General features: G+C 42.9%; 1 protein-coding gene and 1 long non-coding RNA gene across 5 annotated transcripts in view; one reads left to right on the plus strand and one right to left on the minus strand.

Moving 5' to 3' along the window:
* Positions 1-1,791: 1,791 nt before the first annotated feature.
* Positions 1,792-5,975, minus strand: LOC140906581 (uncharacterized). 2 transcript variants are annotated; one of them, XR_012157157.2, is made up of 2 exons: positions 5,565-5,975; positions 1,792-2,106 (listed from the first exon to the last, which is right to left on the minus strand). It is a non-coding gene; the product is annotated as an uncharacterized LOC140906581 (long non-coding RNA). The 2 variants fall into 2 exon arrangements; XR_012157158.2 differs by having other exon boundaries at positions 4,717-5,975.
* The window catches only part of LOC140906580 (tumor protein D52), a 191,621-nt gene continuing 183,099 nt past the window's right edge, over positions 5,389-13,910 (plus strand). The window contains exons 1-2 of one of the 3 annotated variants that reach the window (XM_073330752.2): positions 5,390-5,794; positions 11,548-11,644. Coding sequence is in view for 1 of the 3 variants with exons in the window: in XM_073330750.2 (XP_073186851.1) it covers positions 5,773-5,794 (22 nt within the window). In the remaining 2 variants the exon portion in view is untranslated. Of the gene's footprint in view, positions 5,795-11,547; positions 11,645-13,910 lie in introns of all 3 variants that reach the window. The other 2 variants (XM_073330750.2, XM_073330751.2) reach the window with 2 other exon arrangements.

Consider the following 13,910-nt stretch of genomic DNA (forward strand, 5'->3'; position numbering starts at 1 on the left):
GCGCTGCCCAGGGCGCCAGTGGCAATTTAAAGGGCCCGGGGTCTGGCTGCTGCCGCAGTAGCAGCAGTGGTGGCCGGAGCCCCGAGCCCTTTTAAATTGAGGCCCCAGGGCAGCTGCTCCCTTTGCCGCCCCACCCCCACCCCGTCGATGGCCCAGGGGGGCGTGAAAGGGGCAGCAACGTTAAAGCGCTGTCACGGCAGTGCTTTAATGTCAGTTGAGTACAGACTGGTATCGGTAACCACTTTTTACCGGTATGCCTTACTGGCCCGTACCAGCTTACTTTCACCCCTGGCTTCTGGGCCCAATGACTATTTAAGATTTATCCACAGTAGAACAGTCACTGGGCTTGAGAAAGGTGGGAGACTCAGGGACCAGCCCCTGTTTCAACCACTCACTCATTATTTGGCCACAGCAGAACAGTTTCAACAGGAGAGATTGAGGGAATCCTGCATCAGACTATCCCATACTTCAGTGGTTAGAGCACACTTTCCCCCTTTTGGCAGTTCTCTAACCACAGGGCTAAAAGTGATAAGGTGCGCACCACCACATCCTCCAGCAGCTAGATTTTGAATGGAACCTGACCTGGTAGATGGCCTCCGCTCCAACGAGTTAGGTGGATGAACACCTATCTTCCCTCAGTTCACAAATTGTTCTGGGATCTAGGTATCTGGACGCCTAGAGGAAGGCAGCACTGCACATGCTCAGAGGCAGAAACTTAGGCACCTAGGGAACTTTTACCCTGAAAACTGAGGTGTCGAATGAGCCTACAAGGTTTAGCAAGAGTTTTGTGGATCACAGTGGAGCCTAAAACTGGGATGTATGCACAAAAACCCAAGGGTACATTTTTGTTAAATGAAAATTAAATTTTACACTTATGAACCCGCAACAAAACACAAATGACTCAGCTTGGAAAGGGCCCAGTCCCAGCCAGAACAGAGCATTCTCAGCTTCCACAGATAAGAAGATAGCCAGTAGAGATTTCTGATAATTATTATATTTACAGTAGAACCTCAGAGTTATGAACACCAGTTACGAACTGACCAGTTAACCACACATCTCATTTGGAACAGGAAGTACATAATCAGGCAGCAGCAAAGACCAAAATCAAAAAAAGGCAAATAGGGTACAGTACGGTGTTTAAACATAAACTACTACAAAAAATAAAGGGAAAGCAGCATTTTTCTTCTGCAGAGTAAAGTTACAAAGCTGTATTAGGTGAATGTTCAGTTGTAAACTTTTGAAAAAACAAACATAATGCTTTGTTGAGAGTTACAAACATTTCAGAGTTACAAACAACCTACATTCCCGAGGTGTTCATAGTTCTGAGGGTCTACTGTACATCTTATAAATGAAAAAAGTAATTGACTCAAAACAATCTGTGTATATAACTAATCACATTCCCTTTGTCCTCTCTTTCATCTTTCTTCCTATTGTTTGTTACACTCACCCACTTGTGTCGTCTTATAGATTGTAAGACCTTCAGAGCAGAAATTGTCTTTTACTCTGAGATTGAACAGTAATGTCTTTTACTATGTATTTGCAGAGCCCAGTCATGGCAGGAGCCTTTAGGCACTACTGTAATACTGTATAACTATCATAATAAAAATAGAATTAGTGGGAGTTGAGAACGCTCAGCACTTAGCAGAGCACCTTGCAGCATTAGGCTGCAAATGAAAACAGAATATGCTACCTTGCATGAAAGCAATGCTGAGGGTTTTCAGTGCTTCTTCTCCAGAAGAAGAATACAGAAGTGAGGCGCATGTGGGGATCTGAATATAAATACGCTGAACACAGAGGTGCAACAGACTTTAAGATGGTCTAACAGATACAGGTATCAGCCATGAACATTATAAATACTGTTCTCAGTCAATGGTTAGAGAAAGACTGGGGCTGAACGCTTGGTGACAAAAGAATGAAGAGGCACAATACATTCAATCCGAAGTGAACAAAAGGAAAAAGGAATCCAGGCAGACAAAAAGGTTCAAGGTCAGTATTATTCATGGGACAGAAAGGCTGTTGTGGTTATGTTCTTCCTTTTAATAACTGGGTTGCAATAACTGGATGAAAAAGAAAGTACACATTCAGAGAGAATCATCCTCTGCATACCTGTGAAGAAAAACAAAATAGGATGTTAAGATAGTTTAAGTGTATTTAGGGGACTCATTTGTAACCATTTGTAGTTAAGAGGCTAGATTCAGTCAAATTGGCACTAGGAGGTGTACATTAAAACTATCAATCAACTCCAACAATACCCTTGCATGGAACAGGGCATTCCTCTCTGGTGAAAGCAAGGAGCCTGTCAGCAGTGTTCTTCGTTGGGGGTCATCAGAGCAGGGCAGGGCAGCTTTCATTTGTACCAGAGACTCATAGGAGCTTTGGCAGTGGGAGTGTCGGGGGAGGAACTAAATCAATGAACTCCCTAACTGCCCTGGAAATGCCTCTGTCCTAGTCATCACACCCATTCTGGGGGACATACTGGCTCCTATGCCTCTCTAACCCCTAAGAAGAACTGAGATTGTGATTGCTTTGCACCACTGCAACCCTGACACTCTGCTATTGGGGCTTGTGCCAGTCGTGTAAGTGCTGCATAATGGTGGAGTGAATTGAGCCCAAGGGATTTAATTCTCTACACTGCTGATATTCTTACCTTCTAAGAACTGATCAGTCATAAATCATCAGCTGCTCATGGGAGATGGGGAAAAGCGTACGATTTCAAGTGCCGTATTTTAAAATATAGTTCTCTCTCAATTATTTATGTCTTTTAATATCAGAGATGTATCAATTTCAAATAGGTATCTGTGTTCAATTTTGTGTTCAATCACTACCATAATCAAAAAACATTACTGTGAAATACGTAGACTCATCTCACTGCACAGGGTGTTGCATGCCTAGCTAAACTGATTCCTGCGCACCAAGATGAGAATATACCCATTACCTTGTTTTATCTGCTTGCTATATTGTTACAATCACTTCGTTCTGAAGCTGTGTATATGCTAGAATGCAAATAAATAGTCCTCTAACAGAAGCTGTCCCAGATTTCATAGAATACCTGAGGTTTACGTTGTTTTTCCTCATTGTCTAGGCATCCTAAATTGGTACCTCACAGCCCTCTATTGTGATCCTCTTTGGCATGTGACAGTGTGCCAAATGTTCATGACAATTTGGGTATTCACAAAGTCCCACGCTGTGTCTGCCGGACACTCATTTTGTGCAAACACTGCTCTTTTTGAGCAAACAAAGCCATAGATAACAGGATCAGGGGAACAGAAGGGAGTGGGGGAAGAAGTGTATCCATCAATCTAATATTCTTTATTGAGATACTCTCTCAAAATGGCAGACTCCACAATTATAATTTTTCAGCATTTAAAGTTATTTTAGGAGAAAAAGCTCAGACTATATATATGATGTTTCAGGTTCAACCAGTGCCCTGTTTTTTAAACTATTAGTTCTCTTTAATTGTTGTATGCAGTGTTGTTGTAGCCATGTCATTCCCAGGACATTAGAGACAAGGTGGGTGAGGTAATATCTATTATTGGACCAAGTTCTGTCTACTTAGCTGTGACACACCAAGTACATTTCCCAGACCTGAGGAAAAGCTCTGTATAGCTCAAAAGCTTGTCTCTCTCACCAACAGAAGCCGGTTCAATAAAAGATATTACCTCAGTTGCCTTGTCTCTCTCATTCTCTTTAATGCAGCAACAGTGCTTTTGAACTGATGGTCTGCTAAATGCACTGGGTTGCTTTAACTGTTGGCAACTTTCAAGGGGACACCCCTGAGGCTAAAATAAGAATATAATTTAGTTTCAGTAACACAGTGCAAGTTGTAAATATGCCTATTGTTTACAAGCAAAAATATAATAGATAAATAGAAAAAACAAATAGCCTGAGCAGTCACAACAGGGTATAGACATATCATAAATTAGTGTTACGAATATTCAGTTCTTAACTGCCTACCATAGGCTTCTTTAAACCAGTTTGTGTAAAGTGATTACTGTATCAGTTCTCAGAGTAACAGCCGTGTTAGTCTGTATTCGCAAAAAGAAAAGGAGTACTTGTGGCACCTTAGAGACTAACCAATTTATTTGAGCATGAGCTTTCGTGAGCTACAGCTCACTGTGAGCTGTAGCTCACGAAAGCTCATGCTCAAATAAATTGGTTAGTCTCTAAGGTGCCACAAGTACTCCTTTTCTTTTTGTATCAGTTCTGTGAATAAATAAAATATCAAGTTGCAATTATTAAGCAACTTTTATTCCAGGGTCCAGAACCACTTTACAGAAGGTAGGTTTTAGAGTAGCAGCCGTGTTAGTCTGTATCTGCAAAAAGAACACATTTGTTAGTCTCTAAGGTGCCAAAAGTACTCCTTTTCTTTTATTTATTAGACCATAAGCTTTCGTGGGCTACAGCCCACTTTATCAGATACACAGAATGGAACATATAGTAAGAATATATATACATACAGATAAGCTGGAAGTTGCCATACCAACTGTGAGAGGCTAATTAGTTAAGATGAGCTATTATCAGCAGGAGAAAAAAAATTTTGTAGTGATAATCAAGATGGCCCATTTAGACAGTTGACAAGAAAGTATTTACAGAAGGTAGTGAATACTGTTAGCTCCAGACACAATGGTGATTGATTAATATGTAAAGATCTGAATAAACAAACAGATATTTATGTATAGGAAACTGAGGCACAGTATGAAATAGCATAATAGTTACCATGGAGAAGAGTGCAGTGTAAAAATCCCAGCTACACTGATTGCGGTGTATGAACTTCAGGCCCAATTCTGCAAAACACCTATGCATCTAAATAACTTTAGGCATATGAGTGTCTCATTTTAAATAATTCAGATTGCTCATGTGTGTAAAGTTATTCAGTGGTTGCAGCACTGGATTTGGAAATAGATAGATACCACAGTCATTATGTGGTATAATTTATAAATGCCTAGATGCTCAGATTAGGTTAGACCTGTTTTGCAAAATTTTACTGGTGCACTCACCCAGGAAAAGTAATCTTTATTTGAAGAGTAAATGAAATATCTTTAGTTTTACCATTATGATCATCATCATAAAGGTAGAGAGAATGCTCTAGCCTCTCATGACTTTATCACAAGTCTCAGGATATTTGGCATTTTATGGCATCTTAAAGACCCAGCTCCTGGAGCCATTTGAGGATGATGTGATAATTTTGCCTTTCCTTTCAAAAAGGACATTGCCAGCCCGCTGGGTTTCAGAGAAAAAGCTTGAAAACAGGAATCCCAAAGACACATAAACCAGCAGGCAAGTATAAAAGAACCCCCTGGTTATTATTTTTAAATCGACTACTCTCTGAAGTGACGCTTGCGATTTCGTGGGGCCTGATCCATGACGTCTGAACGCCTGGTAGCTGAGGGGGCCGCTCGTGTCCGGGCTGGTTCGTTTCCAAGAAGGCCGGAGAGGGGCGCCGCCGGGGCTGCCAATCACCCTGCCTCTCTCCCAGCACCTGCCCGGCTCGAGCGGAGAATCCCAGAGGCGGAGCAGCGCGGGGCTCACGGCTCTGCCCCCCAGCCAGCGGCGCCGCCCCTCACCTGCTAGCACCTTGCAGCTGCCCCAGCCGCAGGGCAGCTCCGGTCAGGTGGCTGGCGGCGGGCTGACGTGGCCGGGAGCCCGCCCTATATGAAGCCCAGGCGGCGCTCGCGCTGCCGAGCCTGACGCCGGGGGGTGGTGACTGAGCCGGGGCTGCACGGGAGCAAGGCGGCGGCGGGGGGCTGTTTCCGGAGGGCGCTGGCTACGAGCATGGACCCCAGCAGCGAGCAAGGTACGGGGGGGCTTTCCCGGCCGGGCGCCCGCTATCTGCCCCGGCCCCGCGGGGACGGGAGCCGCTGGGGGCGGCGGTGCCTGGGGCCGCTGGCGGGGCGGGGCTGCCCGTTCGCCGGCCCCCGGAGCAGCGGGACAGGGGAGAGAGGAGCAGCCTGACTGCAGCGCCCCGGCCCCGGCGCTCCCCCAGCCCCAGAACCCTCCCGCCTCTGGGCGCGGCGGGCGTGGCCGCGGCAGCTCCTCCCCTGGCGCCGCAGGGCACGGCCCGCGCTCGGGGGCCCTGCGCTGTGTCCTCCCGCTGCCCTGTCCCTAGCGGCATCCGGGAGCCGGGCGCATGGTGCTAAGCGGCCGCTGGGCAGCGCTGCTTGTTTGCATAGAGATTAGCTGCGCGCGCCCTCTGGGAGCCGTGGCAGCTGCTATAGCTCCGGCGGTGGCTGGGGGGCGGAGGAGTGAGGAGAGGGCGTGGAGGTAGCTGGCCCTGCCTGGGGAGACTGGAAGACCTAAACTCCCCATAGCTTGGCTTCCTCTCGATCTCCCCCACTGGGACCTAGGCACTTCCCAGCCCTGCTCCTACTGTGCCCCTCTGCACTAGCCTAAGACGTGTCTCATCTCCCCCCACTCCCTTACTCCTGCGTGCCAGGCGTGACACCAAGCACGCAACCTGCTGAGATGCTGAATTCTCACGACTCCCATTTGCTTTTGTGGGTGATCAGCACCTCTGAAAATCAGGCCTGAGGTGGACCCAGCTGCTTGGTTTAACTGCCCAGTGGTCCCCGTTAAAGACTTTGTACGCTTAAAAAAAAAATCTGCATTCTTCTTAACCATGGTTTCGGAATAGTCTGTATTCGCAAAAAGAAAAGGTGGACTTGTGGCCCCTTAGAGACTAACAAATTTATTTGAGCATAAGCTTTCGTGAGCTACAGCTCACTTCATCGGATGCAGCTTAACCATGGTGTCTTCTCTACTAGAATGTTGAGATTCTATTTATGCCATGTAGTTGTAGCCCTGTTGTCCCCAGGATACTAAAGAGAGGAACTTGTGTCTCACCTACAGAGGTTGGTCCAATAAAATATATTGCCTCACACAACGTATCTCTTTAGGAGTCTACTTACTGAGGATTGCAGCCTTCCTCCTATCCCTATTCCTTGCAGGTCAAACGGCTTACATTTCTAAGATAAAAGCTGTCTGGTGTTGGCCCCTTACATAGGGTGAACGTAGCTGATTCTAAAGGGAATGATTTTGCTGCATGAATGCAGCTTTTAGTGGAATGTTCTAAGATCAGATTCATGTACGTACCTTGAGACTGCTTCTCTGTACAAACACAGGACTGGCATTTGCGCTAAGGCATGATCTCTGCTTTGCACCAGAGAATAAAATCCAATCTTGAGTATGACTCTAGTTTCTACCTTCTGTACACATACAAGATAGAATGGAATTACTCTGATTTAGCCTCTGAGATGTTGGGTAATCTTCTAAAATAGCTTATACATTCATATTTAATAACTGTACCAGGCTCAGGTGAATGTCTTAAAACACAGGCTAAGCATTTATATCCTATATTTCTAATGTGCTCAGCACTCTGGATATCTTATGACAGTATAGTAAACATGGATTGAAAATCAAACCCAACAAAACACCTTCATTATAGGAATCTGGATGGGGGATAGGGATTACGTTAATTTTGTAAACCGGATAGTGGAACAGTTCCAGTAAAATATTCTAATCGGCCAAATCTTCTCTGGTAGAAGTAAACATCCAGTATTCCTGTAGCATGAAAGAGCTGCTTTGCTACAATAAATCCAAGCCTTAAAACCACCAAAAACTACTAGCGGGAGAACTGAACCCACTAGTTACAAATATGACTTTATAGTGTGGAGTGGATATTGGTAAGGTAGGGGGCAATGCTCTAATGAAGAAACCAAACCCTGCTGCCAAATCCACCTGGAAGGAAAAAAAAAAAAGTTGGGTGCTGGGATTTATTCCTTGAGCAGGAGTGCTAGGATAGTAGTTGTCAAATTCCTCACCAATAGCTAGACTGGAGAAGCTTTGTTTCTTCTCCCTTGCAGTAGAGGTACATGGCTGTGGGAGGGGAACAGATAGTGAGGATGTTGAGTAAGTGGACTTTTTTTTTTTTAAAATTGGTCTTCCTAATACTAGTGCTCACAACTTTGCCTAACAGCAGGGAATTTGTATGATGTCCATTGTGCTGCAGCCCACAGGCTTCTGAATTGCTATAGCAGAGGCACTGCAGCTGTTTGTAGACCTTGGAAGGCAAAAATTCATGGGCTTGGATTTCCTTTATACACGGAAGGCTCTTTCTCGCTTTTACAGCATCACGGCTCTCTTCCTGCCTTTATAGTTAACTGAAGCTCCTCTCTTGAGATTAATCATGAGACTAAGGGAAAAAGTGAGTTGAATCTTGCACCTTAAGGTTGGTGGTTATCGTTGGGCCAATCTGTGACATGACCTGTTGCTCTAAAATGCTTTCAGGATATTTTACACAGTAGCTTTACATAGCAACGTGCTGCATTATGCACCACTGATGTCTCCTGGGTGGAATAAATTAGACCTACTGTATTTCTATAAACAGCTTCTTACACTGCCTGAGCCATTGGTGCTGCTCCTTACCTGGTCAAGCTTGATATTTGGATCCAAGTGCCCTCATTTTGTATCTTCATGACACATGTTCAAAGTCACAATGGGCTAAATGTAAATGGCTTGTCTTGGTGTAAACAATAGACTGGCATGCCTCCAACTTGGACTTTATCTAGCTTTGGCCATAACCCCTTTTGATCAGAGGCAGTGCACTTCAGTTAACTCGCATGGCAATGCAGTTGGCCTGATTAGACTAAACTAAACAAGTGCATTAGTCTGTTAACCACTTTTTTAGTAGAAGTGTACTGCATTAGCTGATAATATAACTTTAAAAAGACAGCTGTGAACTTCTCTGCATGTGCACAACAGAAGGAAAGCATTGCCGGTAAAATAATTAGTGCAGAGGGGAAAAAAATTGTTAGTGAAAGTACTGAAGTAAAACTTTCAGTTTTACTTAAGTCCCATTGTAAATATTTGTGCTCCTAAGTCACTTTGGTAAAATTTAGTGCACATCAGTGCAGCAGGATTTATGTGGCACCTTCAAATATTGTCAGGTACTGAGGACATGATCCATTATGCCTTGAGATTGAGGTCTCAACTTGGTGTTTTACTCTGCAATGTAATTGTAGACTTGTATGTCAAATTTTAGTTTAACTTTATGTGGAATGTTATTAAAAAAAAAGTGGATGTTGCCAGGGTACCTCCACTGTACTCATGTGAGGGCCTACTAAGGAAAACGTGTAGCTTTTACACTTAACTAATCTGGTCAGATAAATTCAAAGTGCAATATTTAACAACTTGCATCAAAGTATATTTAATTGAAAAAATTACTGTAGGGTAGACTTTATTCCAAAGCAGCTATTCCCTGAAAGTAATAGCTCTGCATTGAAACATGGAATCTGCAACAAAAGATTGACAAGACTTGTAGAGTGAAATACTTGCCTCTTCCAGAAGCCACTGTCTCACTACTGTCCACTTTAGGAACTTGAAGAGAATGTTTCTCTGAATTCCCACTTCTGATCTCCTTGTACAAAATGAGAATATACCCAATTATAAAGTCAACTACTCTGAAATAACAGGACTCCTGTGTAGTGAAGAAAAACCTAGTTAAATCAGTTTAAAAAGAAGGCATGCAAGAAACTAGTCTAAAGAAATATAGCTGTAAGAAAACTCTAGTACAGGAGACATGGGATTCTTGTTCCACATTTGATAGGCCTGCACTCACCAATGGCTTACCACTACAGCGGCCTGTCGTCTTGAGGACACATCTAATTAGCTAACTGGGTGTCTCTTTGGATTGTAAACTTGGCTGACAATACTAGTCTTGTGTGTCTCACCATCAGAAGTTGGTCCAATAAAAGATATTGCCTCACCCACCTTGTCTCTCTAATATTCTGGGACTGACATGACCACAACAATACTAGCCTAGTCAGCCAAACAAACTCTTGCTTAAGAAAGCATAGTGTCAGTAAGCTGTATCTCATTGACGCTTGGTGGCTGCTGTAAACTCGAAAGGAATATGGGGAGGAGGGTGAGAAGGCAACCCAGAGGTAGTACAGATAACTGGTAACCAGCTCAGCAATAGCCAGAATGCTGAAAAGATCAACTTTGTTTTAAAACTAGCAAAAGTTGGACTCTTCTTGCTTTCTGTCTCTCTCTTTTCTGGGTGGTGTGGAAGGAAAACCTCATTTAGATGCTGTATATAAGATTATGGCTACAGTCTAGGAGATGTCTATGCCATGAGCAAGATAATTGAAATAAGTTTGTTGGTCTAACAGTGAGGTTTGTGAATGAATTGTGATGCATACAGAGTGATAATAGTGAAACTGCCATGTAACCCATGTTTCCACTTAGTAGATGTCAATGCAGGGTAGCAACCTTGTAACAATTAAGTTGACAGCTGCATTCTCACCCTGTGAAAGTGAAAAGAATCTTGGATGGCTTAATAGCTGTTCCTGAATTTTTGTACTCAGCTATAGAATGTTAAATATGAAATTAATTGTAAATAGTTTGGTTACTCAAAACAGTAAACTTTAAAAATACACTGGTAAATGCATCTCAAAACAAACAAATTAAAACAATACATGGAAATGAAGAACTTCATAAACTTAGCAATTAATACCATAAACTGGGTTTCTTCACACTTGTGCAATAGAAAGACTTGTGTAATGCTGGCTAGAGACTAGTTCTTTGATTGGAAACCCTGCAAGAGAGCCTTTAGTTTAAAACTGTTAGCACTAGAAGTTTTACTTTATAGAACAAAAAAGCAATTTACTAAAACTAGTGGATGTCACAGCATCCATTTAAAATGCTACTTAATGCTTATTCAGTGTTAGTGTTATTTATCCCAGATGCTCTTTCACTTCAAACTAATGCTGATATATCATGCAGTCTTTTGCTTTGTGGTGCTTGTAGTCCCTGAGAAGTAAGGTCTTCACAGGTAAATAGACACTAACTTTCTCAGAAACCTGCCTTGGTTACATACTGACAGTTTCCCACCCTTAAAGGCCAATTACTTGGGGCTAGTCTACACTGGAATTGCTACAGAGCTCTCCTATGGGCATAATAAAACCACCTCGAGAGGCGGTAGCTATGTTGGTGGGAGAAGCTGTTCCACTGACCTAGCACTGTCCACATTAGTACTTAGGTTGGTGTAACTTATGTCATTTAGGAGGATGGCTTATTCACACCCCTGAGCAACATAAGTTATATTGACATAAGTGGTAGTGTGTACAAAACCACAGGTCATTGCATACTGTCAGCATTCCCACACCCTCCTCAAAAACCTAAGCTTACAGAGTTTAGTCTGAACAACTTTTAAATAGCCTATTATACAAAATACCTGAAGCTGTGTGGTTATGTATCCTTTTCAGCAGTAGAAAACATTGTACCAGCATTTCCAGCTTCTGCACAGTGTGGTAGCAAGAGACATCTGAGCCCTGTCTATGTTGGCTCTGACACCTTTGCCAGCACTAGTGCAGCTCACCATTGCTCAGAAAGCTGGCGCAACTTCAGTGCAGATGCGACCTATCGGTATGATCAGATCAGAAATGGCTTAGCCTTGAATGCTTAGTGACCACATGCAGCAAAAACGTCTCCATGGCTTACCAAGACTAATCTGTGTTTGGTTTTTGTTCTTGTTTTTTGTTTGTTTTGTAGAACTGTATTCTGCTCAGACATCACAATTTGGTGCTGGTTTCTTTTACCTGCACTTCAGCAGTTTTCCACTTCTAGACCTGGAGAAGAATCATAGCGTGTAAGCTTTTCACTCCAGTAGTCAAGAGGATTTTGAAGTGTTCTGGGAGTTGTGGTACATTGAGCTCCTCTGTTCTATTCACATTGTTATACACGCCCAATATAAGCATCTCTTTCTAGAACTAGCAGTCTGTATTAAGTCTGTTACATCAGAATCCATTATATCAACCCCAGTGTGGAGGGAAGTACTGCTAGCAATACTGGGAACTTTCCTCACATTGACTCTCTAAGCACTAATGTTGCATGTCTAACGTCGTAGCTAACATGAATGGTGGGGAAAGGAAAAAAAGTGCTTTAAAATCAGGAGTGACAAGCATAACTTCACCAGGCAAATAGGCCACCCGTATGACTAAGAAAGTAAAACTTAAGAGAGAATTTAGCTATACCAAAAAAGTCCCATTTTACTGTGCCCAGAGCAGATCTGCCCTTGAACCTCACTAGGTTGAACTTTGGCCAACTAGTCAGTCCATACAAGACCCATCAAATTCTGCCCTGGTGAATATGGTACGTTTGTCAACTTGTATCAGTTCTTGTCAAGCTTGTTTGAAAAAATCAGACTTGCATTCAAAATTAATCTACACACTTCTAAACTACTTTCTTCACAAAACTTTATCTCTAAAGTTGCACATGGCTAGACAAATGGGAAATGAACAGTTAAGGGATCATCCAATTCTCACTGTCAATAACTCTTCAGTATCCTGACATCCAACTGACCTTTTCTGTAGGTTTTTGTTGTTTGTCAGCTTCACCTCTGCATATCTACTAGATGAATAGAAATTGGCTTTTTATTCCTATGTTATAAGGCCAGAAGGGACTACTGATCTAGTCTGACTCCTGCATCACCCTGACCATAGGATTTCACTGAATTAAATTCCATTAGAACTAGAGCATGTTTTAGAAAAACATCCAATCTTGATTTTAAAAATAGGATTTTTATGGTGTCCAAGTAACTTGTTTTGATCTCCTGTATATTGTGGCAAAACTTAGTGGTAAACTGTTTGGGTGGGCAGTGTAAATCAGAGGGAGATAGTTAGAAATCCTTTTCTCACTGGAGACAGGTTGGGTCCTGGATGGCTAACTGGAAATGCCCAGACACTCGAATGCTTGTGGGGAGAGGTGTGTGGAAGGCTGAGGAGCAGGATGTCTCTCACTCTGGCTCTTCCAGCTTTTTTTAGACCCTCATTCCCCCGACAGCTTCCTTGCCTGCGTGCCTCTGGTACTCAGAGCTTCCCCAAGTACCAGCAAGATAGTTGATATGAATCTTATCAGTTTCACAGCTGCCCATAACACTCTGAGCAGCTTTAGTGAAACAGAATAATTCTGAACTTCAGTCTGCTGCTTAGCAAAGTGAGTAGCAGCTGAGATGTGTCATTTGTCTCTAGACTTGGAAGGGTGCCATTCCATTGACAAATACTTTGTACTTTCAGCAAATGGAAGGGCTAAATTGTCTCTAAATGAGGATTACATTTTCCAGGAAAACTTCCTATCTTATCTCTGTTGTAAATGCTACCCCTAGCTATCTTTTAGTGTTGCTCCTATTAGGCCTGATCTACACTTATGCTATAGAGTATTTTAATTCTACTTGTAAGGGGTATGTCTTTTTTTTAAACTATCAGTTAGGCTATTGAGAGCCCTAATGTAGATCAAGTTATGCTGGTATAAAGTTCTCTGTACTGATATAGATTATTTTGCTTTGCCAGGCTAAGCTATATCAGTATATGCATTCTTACACCCATACAACTGCATCTATACTAGGGGAATTTTTTCTCCATGGGCCAGATTCTTTCCTGTGACAGAGCATTGATCTGCCTAGGAAATGGGGGGAGGTCTGTGTCAGGGAGTTGAGTGAGGCTTCCTGACTTGCACCAGTCTCTGAGATTGAAGAAGCCTCTGGCTGTTCTAAATTCCACCATTGCTACAAGGGCTCTGTTGGTATCCAGAGCTATGTCATGCTTTTTCCCAATCGCTTGCATTTCTGACACCAGGGTGTAGAGCAACTGGTGTAGGAGCCACTTCTGCCTGTTTATGATGGTAGAAAGCGCTCCTATGCCAACACAAAGGGATCTTGGAGAATCTACCTTCATCATAGCAATGTACAAAGGAGTTGGCCTGTTTGGCCTATGTACTATCTATAATTCTGTAAAGTATTTTGGGATTTGAGATAAAAATGACATAATTGTATCCTTTCAGACAAATAGCGTGCAAGATGGAAACAAAACAAAAGTTAGTGTTTCCATGGCAGCAGAACAGTGTAGGAACTTTACCTG

This window comes from Lepidochelys kempii, chromosome 2 (assembly GCF_965140285.1).
Source record: "Lepidochelys kempii isolate rLepKem1 chromosome 2, rLepKem1.hap1, whole genome shotgun sequence".
NCBI classification, from domain to species: Eukaryota; Metazoa; Chordata; order Testudines; family Cheloniidae; genus Lepidochelys; species Lepidochelys kempii.